Consider the following 14,627-nt stretch of genomic DNA (forward strand, 5'->3'; position numbering starts at 1 on the left):
TACCTATGTTACCCTTACTATTAATTATCGGTCTGAAACTTCAATAAATTGTTAATGATTGCACAACTTTTAAATCATGTTTGATTGATTTCAATTATTAGATGACTTACTAATAATTAGGAGTGACATAGTAAATTGACATGATATTTATGGTTGTTTAAGAATGTGTTGAGTCAATATAGGACAAGTAAAAATAGACGACGAGAGTATTAGCATTAATCAGTCCATTCATTATAAAATTATGAAGTAATAAAAGAAGTACAAAATGCGAAATCACTAATTAAAAATGTTGTTTAGTACTTCTTCCGATTCTAAATAAACGGTATTTAAGGCTTTTCATTTTATTTCAAAGTAAGTAATGATGTACGATTTCAAGAAGAAATTGATTATATTCTTTCAAAATTATCCTTATTTAAATAATCAAGAGTTATTTAGTAGTTTTTTTTAGACATTTAATTAGGATACGTCAGTAATAACTCTCATAATTTTCTAAGAGTAAGCAATTTCTTAAAGGTGTCTGAGTTAAAAATTAATTATTGAAGCTATTACTTCCATAAAGCTAATTATTACTAGTACTTTGCTACTAGGAAGCACTTAAAGGGTGACTGGTGAGGGAGATGACAATGGCTGTACACATGAAAAAATACGTAACAAATCCATCAATTTTCAATTCAATCATCCCAATAGCTCGCCAATTTTTCTCCACATCATGTGCAATAGCAGCCTTAGAATCAAAACCAGAAGTGGTACGCAAATTATTTGGTGTTATACAAGACAAAGATCTTATGAAAAAGGCTCCAAATGGTGAACTTTTAGTACTATATCTTATTGACAATGGCGCAATGGACTCAGATGCAGGTTTATATAACCAGCTTATAAAGAAATGTACTGAATGGAAACGGTTAAAAGAAGGGAAAATGGTACATGAACACTTTTTGAGGTCGAGATTTAGTCATTATATTGTTCCTAATAACACATTGATTAATATGTATGCCAAATGTGAGAGTATGGGTGATGCACGCAAGGTGTTTGATGAAATGCCTGAAAGAGATATGGTTTCTTGGACTGCATTGATTACTGGGTATTCGCAGAATGAGGGTGCTGACGTGGCGTTGGGTTTGTTTATTGAGATGTTGAGGTTTGGGTTTAAGCCGAATCAGTTTACGTTTGGGAGTGTAATAAAGGCTGCTGGAGCGTTGGACAGTAGTGGAACGGGGAGGATATTACATGGGAGTTGTGTTAAGTTTGGATATGAAGAGAATGTTTATGTTGGGAGTGCTCTTGTTGATATGTATGCAAGGTGTGGATTAATGGATGAAGCGAAAATCGTTTTTGATAAGTTAAGTTGCAAGAATGAGGTTTCTTGGAATGGTTTGATCGCTGGTCATGCGAGGAAAGGCGAGGGAGAGATTGCGGTGAAGCTTTTCTCTGAGATGAAAAGAGGCGGTTTTCAGCCGACCCATTTTACGTTTTCTAGTGTTTATGCAGCTTGTGCAAGCATTGGAGCTTTAGAGCCCGGGAAATGGGTGCATGTGCATATGATCAAGTCGGGGTTGGAACTTATTGCTTTTATTGGGAATACTCTGCTTGATATGTATGCCAAGTCTGGTAGCCTTGATGATGCTCGAAAGGTTTTTGATCGTTTAGTGAAAAAGGATGTTGTTTCTTGGAACTCAATGCTTACCGCCTATGCTCAGCATGGACTCGGAAAAGAAACTGTAGATTGCTTTGAGGAAATGCGTAGGATAGGACCTGAACCTAATGAAGTGACTTTTCTTTGTGCTCTTACAGCTTGCAGTCATGCTGGGCTTCTAGACAAAGGAATGGATTATTTTGAATTGATGAAGAAATTTAAGATAGAACCTAATATTTCACATTACGTGACTGTTATAGATCTACTTGGTCGATCAGGTCAACTTGACCGTGCTGTAAAGTTCATAAATGAAATGCCAATTGAACCAAATGCAGCCGTTTGGAAAGCTTTGCTTGGAGCTTGTAGGATGCATAAAAATTTGGAGTTGGGTGTTTATGCAGCTGAACATGTGTTTGAACTTGATCCCTATGATTCAGGGCCACATGTTTTGCTGGCCAACATCTATGCCTCTGCTGGTAGGAGAAGTGATGCTGCAAGAGTTAGAAAAATGATGAACGACGGTGGAGTCAAGAAAGAACCTGCTTGTAGTTGGGTGGAGATTGAAAACGCTGTTCATATGTTTGTAGCAAATGATGATGCCCATCCACAGAGAGAGGAGATCCGTAACATGTGGGATAAGATAACTGATAAAATTAAGGAAATTGGCTATGTCCCAGACACTAGCCACGTGCTTTGGTTTACTGATCAGCAGGAGAGGGAAGAGAGGTTGCAATACCATAGTGAACGACTTGCTTTAGCATTTGCACTTCTCAATTCTCCACCTGGATCCCCTATCCGAATAAAGAAGAACATCAGAGTTTGTGGTGATTGCCATACTGCATTTAAGTTTGCTTCAAAGGTGGTGGACAGAGAAATCATCTTGAGAGACACAAATCGGTTCCATCATTTTCGTAATGGTTCTTGTTCCTGTGGGGACTACTGGTAGTGCTAAAATAGTTTCCCATATATCCAATAGTTAACCATCTAAGACTCATTTAAATTAAATGTGGTAACGTGAAATCATTTTGGACTTGACTATCATGTAGGACATTGTTGGGATAGGATGATGCATTTTTTCCTACCAAAATTGCTTATTGGCTTATACACAAGCATCTTTTGTATATACAGCCATCCATCAAATGGATTAGAGGTTCTTTTTGCCTTGTAAGGCTGGTTTTGACTACTTTATTGATTTCTAGGACATGGTTAGAAGCAGGTTACTCTCATGGTCTCTGCCTCTCTGAATAGCAAAGGAATGATAACTTAAAGGCAAGAGGTTCTGGAAAATACTGGTGCCAATTGCCGATGATTTTTGCACTTGTTGGAGGCTTAGGGGTTAAAGACTTGGCACTACATAACAGGTGTATGCTAATGAAGTGCTACTGGAGGTATAATCAGGAGACAACTGTCCTACGGAAGGAGGTGATTCAAGCAAAATTTGGTAGCACTAGGCACTGGTGCTCTAATCAAGTTTCAACTCCTTATGGCACAGGGGTTTGGAAAGCTATTAGGAGTCTGTGGGAGGTCTTCTCTAGCAAAGCTTCTCTCAAGGTGGGAAGTGGGGAGCATATTCAGTTTTGGAAAGACACTTGTTTGGGAAACATTCCCCTTGTGAATGTTTTTCCAAATCTTTCACCTCCAACCCTGACTCAACCACCTCTCAGTGATGTTTGGAATCTGATTCTTTGGAGAAATCTAAATGACTGGGAGTTAGAAGATTTTATAGCCTCATGGCCACCATCAGAGCAGCCCAGTCGATAGCCTCTCACTTGGGGGAAGTGGGATGGCTCCTATTCAGTGGAAGCTGGAAGGAGCGATGTTGAAGAGAGACTGAAGTTCGTTTTCATGTCAGGAAATTCCACTGATTATAATGAGGCGTTGCAGGAGGATTCTTGAATGATTGGTAATTAGGATACTTTTTAATTTCTGCATCCTGTTTCACTCTTATTCTGTCCTTGTAATTGAGGGCTTGCCTTCACCTTCCTCTGCTTCACTAGGGGAGCATATTCAGTTTTGGAAAGACACTTGGTTGGGAAACATTCCCCTTGTGAATGTTTTTCCAAGCATCTTTCAGATTGCCTCCAACCCTGACTCAACCACCTCTCAGTGTAGGGAAGCCAATGTTTGGAATCTGATTCTTTGGAGAAATCTAAATGACTGGGAGTTAGAAGATTTTATAGCTCTCATGGCCACCATTCAGAGCAGCCCAGTCGATAGCCTAGGCAGAAATAGACTCACTTGGGGAAGTTACAGGGATGGCTCCTATTCAGTGAAAGAAGGCTGGAAGGAGCGATGTTGAAGAGAGACTGAAGTTCGTTTTCATGTCAGGAAATTCCACTGATGGGTATAATGAGGCGTTGCAGGCAGGATTCTTGAATGCTGTATTGGTAATTAGGATACTTCTTAATTTCTGCATCCTGTTTCACTCTTATTCTGTCCTTGTAATTGAGGGCTTGCCTTCACCTTCCTCTGCTTCACTAGTGTTTCATCTCTATCTTAGAAGAAGTTTTGCTGTTTGAACTGTAAAAAGTATAAATCTTCTTAGGTATACTTATGCATAACAACTGAAACTCATTTAGCCGAGGAAGTTCTAAATCATTTTCTCTTGATTTTACACTTTAAAGGGCTTTGTTATTTTAGTGGACTGCGTGAAACGTTTGACCCTTCTGTCATCCAATATGTATTTCCATTTTTTGTTGTTTTCACTCCTTGCTAGTGCTTTACTGTGTTATTTGTTAGGTTGAGATGAAAGTTCAAGTGATATTCAATAATGCTTCACAACATTTTGCAGTAGCAGTAACGTGAGTGCGGTTTACTTACCATTATCTCCGCAATAAAGAAACTATACTGTCTCAAAATTTGTAGGATATTGCTACTCGTCTAGGACTTCGTGAGGGATCTCTTTCACACCATGATACGAAGGGTGATGTTAATGGTATTACAATGATTGCTGACATCGTCCTCTACTCTTCCCCCCAGCATGAACAAGAATGTCCTATTCTGATACGAGCTATGTCATCTGGAATACCAATGTTGCACCAGACTACCCTGTCATTTAGAAATATATAAGTCGATTAAGTGTCGGTGTCAACTTTTTTAAGCTGATAAGTAGAATGCTGCTTATTTTGTCTTTCCCTGAAGAACTTCTGTATCCAGGTTGTTGATGAAGTACATGGAATCATCTTCTCTCAACACAATTCAGATGAACTGGTGCAAGATTTCTCACTACTTATTTCTAATGAAAACTCATGAGATTTGCTCACACTATTGCATCTTCCGGGAGGCTGCTCTCCAAGAACATGCTTGCAGTGGAATGCATTACAGGGTATGCAAAACTGCTGGAGAATGTCATAACTTTCCCATCTGATGTCATACTTCCAGGAGAGACCTCTCAGCTTAAGCAGGGCTTATGGGAGTTTTAAGATATTTCCAAAAGGATGTAGAGAATAGTAATGACATTGAAGATCTTCATATGAAGGATGTGGATCCAATAAATTCCAGTGTTGTTTATTGCCTTGAAGTAGACATGACAGGTTTTGCTACTTTGATGAATGTATCCAGAGATGATCCGGAGGCTTTAAAGGGAGACTTTCCAAGTGAGGTGGAGTGGGACGTCTTGAATGAGATGGAGCAATCTGAGGAAGTAAATAGACTGGAGACGGATGAGGTATGTGAATATTTTTACTGACAAGTACTCTTTTTCCCTGTCCATCCAGTCCTATAACCAAAAGAAAAAAATTGATCTGTACTTGTCAATATTTTTATATTTCTTGAATTCCCTTTGATGCAAGATCTGTTGAGCACATGTTTTCTATATGTAAGATTGAGGAAAGAATGGAAAAAGACGTTGGTGGGTGGGATGTAATATATCGTAATGCTAGAAAAGCTGAAAATCTTCAGTTTGAAACTAATGAGAGGGATGAAGGAGAGCTGGAAAGGACTGGGCAAGCAGTATGCATTTATGAGGTTTATGATGAAACTGGAGCTTGGCCATTTCTGCATCATGGTTCTTTGTACAGTGGGTTGAGCCTAGTGAGTTCCTGTGGCTTATTCTATATTTTTCAGTTTCATATGGTTTCCTCTCGTTTTTTGTTATATCTTGGTGCAGAAATGGAGTTTTTAAGAATACAATGCTATATGTTATACATATTTGCTAATGCAGATCAAGTACATTCTCTTAAATTTTAAATTACTTCATTAACAACATCTCTCGTTTCTTTGGTTCTAACCATGGAATGTTCCCTTATAGTCAACTGAGCACGGAGATTGAGGTCAGATGATGTTGATGCAGTTGGCCGGCTTATCCTCTTGAATGAGACCTATTACTGGAATATCCTCTGTGAGATGGGTGGCATGTTCTCAATTGCCAACCATTTAGATAATATTCATAAGCGACCCTGGATTGGGTTCCAGTCATCGAGAGCTACTGGGTGAAAAGTGTGTTTTTAGTTCTTGATGAATCTTGACGTGTGAACTTGTTCTTCTTGTAATTGTTAAACTTGACACTGTCATATTCACATATAATCTCTATGTACTCTTTTCTTGTTAACAAGTTTCATATAGGATTCTATACTGATGTATCAGGTTTCCTTATCCAAAAATGCTCAGCTGGCCCTAGAAGAAACAATACAGGCAAAGGCTAAAGGTGATGTAATATACTATTGGGCACATTTGGATGTGGATGGTGGGTTTACAGGAAGCAATTATGCCCCTACCTTTGAAACGTGGTTGTGGCCATTAACGGGAGAGGTATATTGGTAAGGGATATATGAAAGGGAGAGAGGAGAGATACAGGCAAAAAATGGACAAGAGAAAGACGAGAGAAACTACTGGAAAGAATGAAACACAGATATAAACAAAAGACACTTGCAGGATAACACATCTTGGCTAGAAGAGTTTTTTGACACCTTTGTGAAGCACTTGGCTCCTAACATGACATATATAAACAAAGCTCATTTTTCGTCTGGGCTTGCGGATGAAAGAGAACGACACCAAACAAAGGAGTAGTATAATTCTTTCTAACTGCATCAACACACAGAAACTGACCTAACTACATATATTGATATGGAGGGAGAGTGAATTAGGCTTGGCAAGACCAACCAGCATTTTTGACAGCTTTTATAGTGGACATCATATGCGGCTCATTACTATTCTCTGATTCTAAGAGACACGGTCTCTAGTGGAGATTGCATTACTACAGTATTTGAAATGAGCAGAGCCTCTGCTGAAATTGTAGTCTTTCCACAATGTATATACATTTTGATACGATAAAGCAAATGCAAATTCGTTTTACTGTGCTCGAGAAGAATTTCTCTCTTAACAAATTCTTAAGAAGACTCTTGATGCCTCGCATTCTTTTGCGCAAAATAGGAAGGGGTAGAGGTCTCAACACTGATTCAAAAAACTCGTAAGCTGCTCGATGGGAGTTGAGACCCTGAGCTGAAGCGTACATACAGCAAATTTTAAGTTCAAACTCTGTTTTACTACAAAAAAATCTATATGGCGATGAAAATTTAAAATATATTTTTTTCCAAGAAAATTTAAGATGTATGCATATAAACTTTCTAACTCTAAAATTTGGATTCACCTTTGATGAGCCTTCATGACTTAATAGAATAGGTTCACTAGTTATACCAGCTGGTTTATTGCCGTCGATTTTGATGATTAAGTTATGAGTGATCCGTAATTACTACTACGAAACGATATAAGAACTGAAGTGCCATGAATCATGAGGGATAATGATGTTCTACGAGCTCAAATCTACAAACCTTTTAATTAAAATTATTCTCAAAGCTCAAATCTACAAACCTTTTAATTAAAATTATTCTCAAATTGAAACTATGTCCAAGGTGCTATGAAGCTTAAAACCCTAGGGGTCGTTTGACTGGGAAACAAGTTATCCCGGGATCACTTATCCTGAAAAATAGTTATTCTACCCTTCCACAGGGATTAGTTTTCTAATTGTAAATGTGATTGCAAGTAGTATACTAATACTGTTTTGTTACTAGCTCAAGAAATAAAGAATAAAAATATACCAAAAAACTAAGATTTATGTTTGACTCGTATTTCGATCCTTTCCATAGTAAGAAAAAACTGGATGCAGAAAATGTTAGTTGGAAACAATAAAAATAAAATCACCAAATGATTTTGCTTTAATTGTCATTTTTCAGTTCCAATTTCTCATTGTCTTCAAAACACAGTAGAGTTTATCTAAGCGTATAAGTCTGATTCAGATGATGCCAAATTTAACTCCACAAGACTTCTACTTCCTAGAGGACGATACAGATTTTCTGGTGCTGTTTAAGAGAAATATTAATACTCGTTCTATTGACGATATGGGTGGCGTCTTTAAGAAAGTAAGCGAACCGGTTGAAGATGTTGGCACTTTCTATAAAGGCTTCAAAGTCAGGGCCCGCCATATGAAGCGTCATTGTGATCTTCTTCTAGATGCTTCTAAAAAGGCTTGTTATAAGATTTCTGTTACTGAGGGGTTCTTGTATCAACCTGATGACCCCAGAACTTCTATGTCCCTTCCGAATCATCGCAGGGCCCAAACTAGAGTAAGAGAAGTTGTGATGGAGTTCAGTTTGAGGTGTCAACAAGTAGAAGCTGCTGCTCTGGTTCCCTCCAAACAACACATATATTCCAAGATTATGTAATGGTGACCTTGAGGGCAAGGGGCTGGTGTCAATGTTTGACTTGGTGTTTGTTTATATATGTTTTGGATCTAAAAATGTACTTAACTTGTTAGTTTTTGCTACTACGTTCAAAAACTAACAAGTTAAATACATTTTTAGATCCAAAACAGAAAGCATAAACAAACACCAAGCAAAGCATTGACACCAGCCCCCTTGCCCTCCAAGATCACCATTACATAAACTTAGAACACGTGTTGTTTGGAGGAGAAACGAAGCAGCAGTTGCTTCTATTTGTTGACACCTCAAACTGAACTTCATCACTTCTCTTACTATAGTTTGGGTCATGCGACGATTCGGAAGGGATATAGAAATTCTGGGATCATCAGGTTGATACAAGAACCCCTCAGTAACAGAAAACTTATAACAAGCCTCTCTTGAAGCATCTAGAAGAAGATCACAATGACGCTTCATATGGCCATCTGCATCGTCCACTAGGAAGTAAAAGTCTTGTAGTTAAATTTGGCATCACCTGAATCAGACTTATACGCTCAGTGAGACGATCAAATCCCTCCACCATTTCAACAACCCTAAAGTCCCAAATGGAAAACGTGAGACAAACTTGACCAAGAGTATACAGATATGTACAGAATAAAAACAGAGTATGCACCCCCAAACAGTGGCAAAATAAAGCAGATATATATAGGGGTGGGATAGCAGATAAACAATTTGATATACAAGGTTACAGTGCTAAATGCAAGCAAAAATAAGCCGATAGTGCATGTATATTTAAAGCAATTACAAACAAGCTGATTCATAAGGTAGTAAAAAAATTAGAAAGAGGAGGTGGTATACATGATATACCCCTGCGTATAATCAATTGAACCATTTCAATATACTAACTAAACAAGCAAGCAAGTAGAACCCCAAAGATCATAGCCTACATTCTCTAATCTCTCCTTGTCTCACTGTCGCATAACTACTTACAAGACAGGACCCATATTAGCATACAAAGCCACAAGTAGCTAAAACACATCCACACAGAGATGGAATTCCAGAAAACCCCAACAATTAGAGGAAGAAAAATCAGAATGGAGGGAAGGGAGAGAAAGGTTACAACACTTGGAATTGTATCAAAAGGATCAATTTCAATCATTAACTAAACACATGAAGTCATGAAATTCCATATTTCTTTAGCATGTAACAAGTGAAATAGAGAAGGAGAATTGATAAAAAAATGAAATTACTGTTTTAAAATGGAAACATTGCAGAGAAAAGAGAAAAAACAACCTTCATGGATCTAATAGAAAAGGATTGAATGAGTATATAATTATACATATGATTTCAAGAGTAGAAAACTGAATGCACTTTGTCCATTTTCCCTTCTGAATTGTACACATCCTATGCATTCAAACCAACCATTTGGACTTCTCACTGTTAGTATATTATAATTAACTTGTATAGCAGCCAGGTAAACACGGATGATTCAAATCAAGCAATAACACACCCCAAGCATAAACAATTTTTACGTCATAATGTCATCTTTAAATATTGTAGTAGGTAAAATATTTTATGTCAATAAGATGGCCTTTACTTATATCACTGTACCTAGATTCCCAATTAGACATGATTTCTTCCAACATTTGACTTCCAGAACAGGCGTGTAGTATCATGAACAGTCGCAGATTCAAATCCTAACATGTCGCAATTTAGCTCCTATGCATTCAAACAATCATTTCACTTCCAGAATAAGCGTGTATTTATCATAAATAGTAGCAGATTCAAATCCTAGTTAGTTTACATGCTCAATATTAGCTTCTATGCATTCAAACCAACATTTGAATTCCAGAATAGGCGTGTATTAACATGTAAAATTAAGAATAGCTCAAAAGCATAACATGACCAATTTACACAGATAGCATACAAGCGGTGAAGTAAAACAAAACTGAGACCCTCAGTTATCAGATTGAACCATACAAGCACATTTCAACATTTCATAACCCTTGAGCACATGTAAAGAAGTACTTTCATTTGTATTAAAGCCTAGAATAAGATCTAATACGGAGCAAGTGAAAGGAAAAGCACTAAACAACTTCATAACAGGTCCAAATACCAGACAACTCAAATTAAACATAGATATTCGAATATGTTATCAACAACAACAATCAGAAACTTACAGATCTAGACAGATAATTGAAACACAAAATCGACACTAAATACTTAAAACATCAAATCTCAGAATTTTCAGCAGATTCATCAGAAAAATCAGAACCAAAATGTAATAATATAAATTAAAATAGATCTAGATCTATACAGGAGAAAATGTTTTGGGTTGAAAGAACATAAGTGGGGGCTTTAATGAACAAAGGGAGATGAAAGAACATCTCACAAGAGAAGAGACAGTAAAACTTAAGAAGAGGAGAGAGTACATCTCGGAAAAGAGGAGTGGTGTGTGTCGGTAGTTATTTATTAGGTAATTTACTTTTGATTATTAATACGGTTATATTACAAAAGGGTGAAAATATTTTGCAGGCGGAGGTGAAAGTGATCAAACTCCCTGGGTGGTGTGGGGTGGGATTGATTATGAAAAATAGACGTTCTAAAAAAAAAATTCATCTTTATTTTATATAATGTTATTATAATATCTTATCTTTCACTCTTATGTTTTAATTTGTTTGAGCCTTATTTTTTTTTTTAATTAGGTAATTTACTTTTGATTATTATACGATATTACAAAAGGGTGAAAATATTTTCTTTCAAATTTAGAAAGCATGAATTCTAAACTTTATGAATGATTTAATATATCCCTCCTGATAAATTTTTAAGATTTATTTTGAATTTTACAAATAATAAATTTTTAAGGCTTATTTGAACCACACATTTTTGGTAAAAGTCTTCCTTCTTTCTTAAATATTGTGCCCAGTCAAATGTGTTCATATAAATTGAAACGGAGGAAGTATTATGTAACTAGTTTCAACCCGCACCACCCTTTTCATTTATTATACACCGACAACATATTTATTAGAATATAAAATGTAACTAGTTTTAACCCCCACAACCCTCATCATTTATTATACACCGATGGTATATTAATAGAATATACAATGTAGCACACGTTTTTTCAACAAAAAAATATTTTTTAAATAAGAATTGACCTGATTTTAAATTGTGAAACTTATATTTTTTACGAGACCGTATGCTGTCATCATGAAATTAGTGAAACAATACTATAATGATCTAAACAATGACAATTAACGAGTAATGTTAATAATATGTTTGTAAAAGGTTTAGGTAAGGTTTCGTTTGGGCATCTTATCTCTATTTGTTAAATTTTTTGGCTTTAAAGGCTTCTTATTTTAAGCCCATCCAAACAGGCTCATAATATGTTTGTAAAAGGGTTGGGTTGTTATCTATTTGTTAAATACTCATTTAAATGCGCAAAATTTTAGATTTGAGCTTGAAGTAAAAAATGGATATTTCAGATTTGAGCTTGAGGTTGAAGATGGACATTTTAGATTTATAACTTTTATTATAGACAAGACAAAGTTTATGTATAGACCTTTGAACTATTATTATAGCAGAAGACATTCGTTAGAAGCAAAAATTAAAGGGCAACATTTATGCATAAACCAACAATATAATATATTCACTCCTGATTTTGTAAGGAATGTCTTATACAGCTTAGTCTGCCTCATGTCTTTACCACAAAGAGGTCATTACTCTCAAATCCTAGCAATATTATTTGACCTGCTCAAGAATTAGGAATTGATGGTAGTTGAAACTAGTTAATGAGGTGCTATGCGTGGCCCTCTTTAGTTGTATATTCTAATAACAATGTTACACATGTTATTAGAATATACAATGTAACTAGTTTCAACCCCCCACCACCCTCTTCGTTTATTATACACTGACGACATATTTATTGGAATATACAATGTAACTAGTTTTACCCCCCACCACCCTCTTTGTTTATTACACAATCACAATATATTAATAGAATATACAATGTAGCACATTTTTTTTCAACCAAAGAATATTTTTTAAATAAGAATTGACCTAATTTTAAATTTTAAAACTTATATTTTTTACTAGACTGTATGTTGTCATCATGGAATGAGTGAAACAGCACTATAGTGATCTAAACAATGACAATTAATGAGTAATGTTAATAATATGTTTGTGAAAGGATTGGGTTTGATGATCATATGTAACAATTTGAAATTGGCGACATAACTATATGTGAACATCATAACCTTTTCATTGATATTGGCGCTTATATTAATATGATGTATCTATTTTTTAAATACACATTTAAATGCTAACCAATATAAGATTCAAGAATTAATTCATCAATTTTTAGGATAATGTCATCTAAACAATAGGTTTCTTATGAAAATCTTAGCCATTACCAATAGGTTTCTTATGAAAATTCTTAGCCATTACTAATAATCAGATAGATATTATAATAGAATGAAAATCACAACTTCAACAATAAACGAAAACTTGTGAGATCATATTTTTTGCAAAGTATAATCTAAATCCCTTAACGAGGATCCATTTGAGGGCCAGTCTGGTGCCAACAGCCACGGTAATTCCAGCTCCAATAGCGTATATTTAAGTTGTTGCAGTTAAAAATTGTGTGCAATTTTTCATTTATTTTGATGTTTATATTAATATAACGTCATCTATTTGTTAATTACTCATTTAAATGCTAATCAATATAAGTTTCAAGAATTAACTCATCAATTTTCAAGATAATATCGTCTAAACAGAAGGTTGCTTATGCAATCTCTATTAGAATATCCAGTCGGTCTAGTGTATATATGTGACCCTCTTCAGTTATCAGTGCATATTTCACATTTTTCAATAACGTCTATTAGAATATACAATCAGTCTGGTAGCTGAAACGAGTTACATTGTATATTTTAATAACATGTGTTACATTGTATATTTTTACTGCCATCTATTGGAACATACACCTTTTCTGGTGGCTTTGTCATCTCCTCTTTAGTTCTTAGTGGCTAGTTAAATGTGATCCTTTAATGTTCTATTGCATATTTCTTTTTACATTCTTCACACTATCGTCTACTAGAACATACACCTAATCTAGTGGTTATATGTGACCCTCTTAAGTTCTTAGTGGCTAATTAAGTGTAATCCTCTTTAATTTTCTGTGCATATTTTTTACATTCTTCACTATCATATATTAGAATATACACCTAATAGTGGCTACGTGTGACCCTCTTCAATTCTTAGTGGATAATTAAGTGTGAGAATTATTTATTCTCCTATGCTATCAACAAGACGGATCCTCCAGAAGTTACCCTCAAATTGGCGCACAACTTGTAATTCACTTACATATGGGATAGGATAGAGGGACCCGAACTGGCCCAATCAATGAGTGAGAATATAGAGCTCGTTTGGCTTAGCTTATAAGTTGTTGAAAACAGCTTATGCTTATAAATTGCTGAAAATAGCTTATAAGCCATTTTGTGGTTAAAATAAGTCAAAACAATAAATTGATCTGTTTGAATGGGCTTAAAAAAAGCAGCTTCTAGGCTATTCAAACAGGCTCTAATGCAACCTCAGAACGAGAGAAACCTAGCAACCTCCAAAAAGTAGAAGAAAAACTGAGTCTTTCAACCAAAGCTCGAAACTTTAGCATTGCAAGGATGCCAAAAAAGGGGAAAATCAGCATATATAGAGAAACGAAGCTTTTCAATCAAATTATCATTAGCAATAAAGAAGATGCGACCCAAAAGTTCAGTCAGATTTGCGAAGGTATCTCTTTCTGCTTCTGTTTCTGTGTTTGCCTTATAAAACCTCAACTATTTCTCCAACAAGTTTTAAAATTAATTGCAGTGAAGAGCATTGTGGAGCCGTCAAATAATTATAATAATAATGATACAGAGCAGCTGGATGTTGATGATCAGGTGAGTTCTGATTCCAAAGGGGTGTAAACGTGTTACTTACTTACAATTCAGTTCAATTGTTGTTGCTTGCACTTAGAGCACAATTTCCCATTAACATTATAAAGATAACATTTTTCAGTAATAGAAGATATTATGGCTAGCTAACAGTGCCAAGACCACATATTCTTTCTCATCCTCGTTCATTGGTTTTTCGTTAGTTGACAGTATGATTCCTTCTTTCTGATTGAAAATACTAGACAGTAATGGTTTCGTGACCGGAGAAATTACTGTAATCCAAACATTCATTAGAAATTTTGTCAGAAACCGTTGTGTCCTCAATGATACTACTTACTTATAAAACTCAATCACAACATCCTGTTAAAATTCCACAAGTATTCTTTATTTGGAACAACAATGAACGAAAATCTGTTTTGAACTCTAGTTTCT

The 14,627-nt window shown here is 35.6% G+C and overlaps 3 protein-coding genes across 4 annotated transcripts in view; all 3 read left to right on the plus strand.

Annotated features, from left to right (window-relative positions):
- The first annotated feature begins 542 nt into the window (after window positions 1-542).
- On the plus strand, window positions 543-3,254 carry LOC132059291 (pentatricopeptide repeat-containing protein At3g24000, mitochondrial-like). Its single transcript, XM_059451869.1, has one exon. It carries the CDS (start codon window positions 618-620, stop codon window positions 2,577-2,579), a length of 1,962 nt encoding a protein of 653 aa, XP_059307852.1. The 5' UTR covers window positions 543-617; the 3' UTR covers window positions 2,580-3,254.
- Window positions 3,255-3,635: 381 nt separating this feature from the next.
- Window positions 3,636-6,345, plus strand: LOC132060641 (uncharacterized). Its single transcript, XM_059453620.1, has 3 exons — window positions 3,636-5,300; window positions 5,456-6,070; window positions 6,218-6,345. The coding sequence occupies exons 1-2, from the start codon at window positions 5,043-5,045 to the stop codon at window positions 5,819-5,821; spliced, it is 624 nt and encodes a 207-aa protein (XP_059309603.1). The 5' UTR covers window positions 3,636-5,042; the 3' UTR covers window positions 5,822-6,070; window positions 6,218-6,345.
- A 7,566-nt stretch (window positions 6,346-13,911) lies between these two features.
- Window positions 13,912-14,627, plus strand: part of LOC132059292 (F-box protein CPR1-like) — an 18,409-nt gene continuing 17,693 nt past the window's right edge. The window contains exons 1-2 of one of the 2 annotated variants that reach the window (XM_059451871.1): window positions 13,912-14,049; window positions 14,131-14,201. In XM_059451871.1, the coding sequence (XP_059307854.1) occupies window positions 13,941-14,049; window positions 14,131-14,201 (180 nt within the window). In that variant the 5' untranslated portion in view covers window positions 13,912-13,940. The remainder of the gene's footprint in view (window positions 14,050-14,130; window positions 14,202-14,627) is intronic. The other variant, XM_059451870.1, reaches the window with a different exon arrangement.

This window comes from Lycium ferocissimum, chromosome 6 (genome assembly GCF_029784015.1).
Source record: "Lycium ferocissimum isolate CSIRO_LF1 chromosome 6, AGI_CSIRO_Lferr_CH_V1, whole genome shotgun sequence".
NCBI classification, from domain to species: Eukaryota; Viridiplantae; Streptophyta; class Magnoliopsida; order Solanales; family Solanaceae; genus Lycium; species Lycium ferocissimum.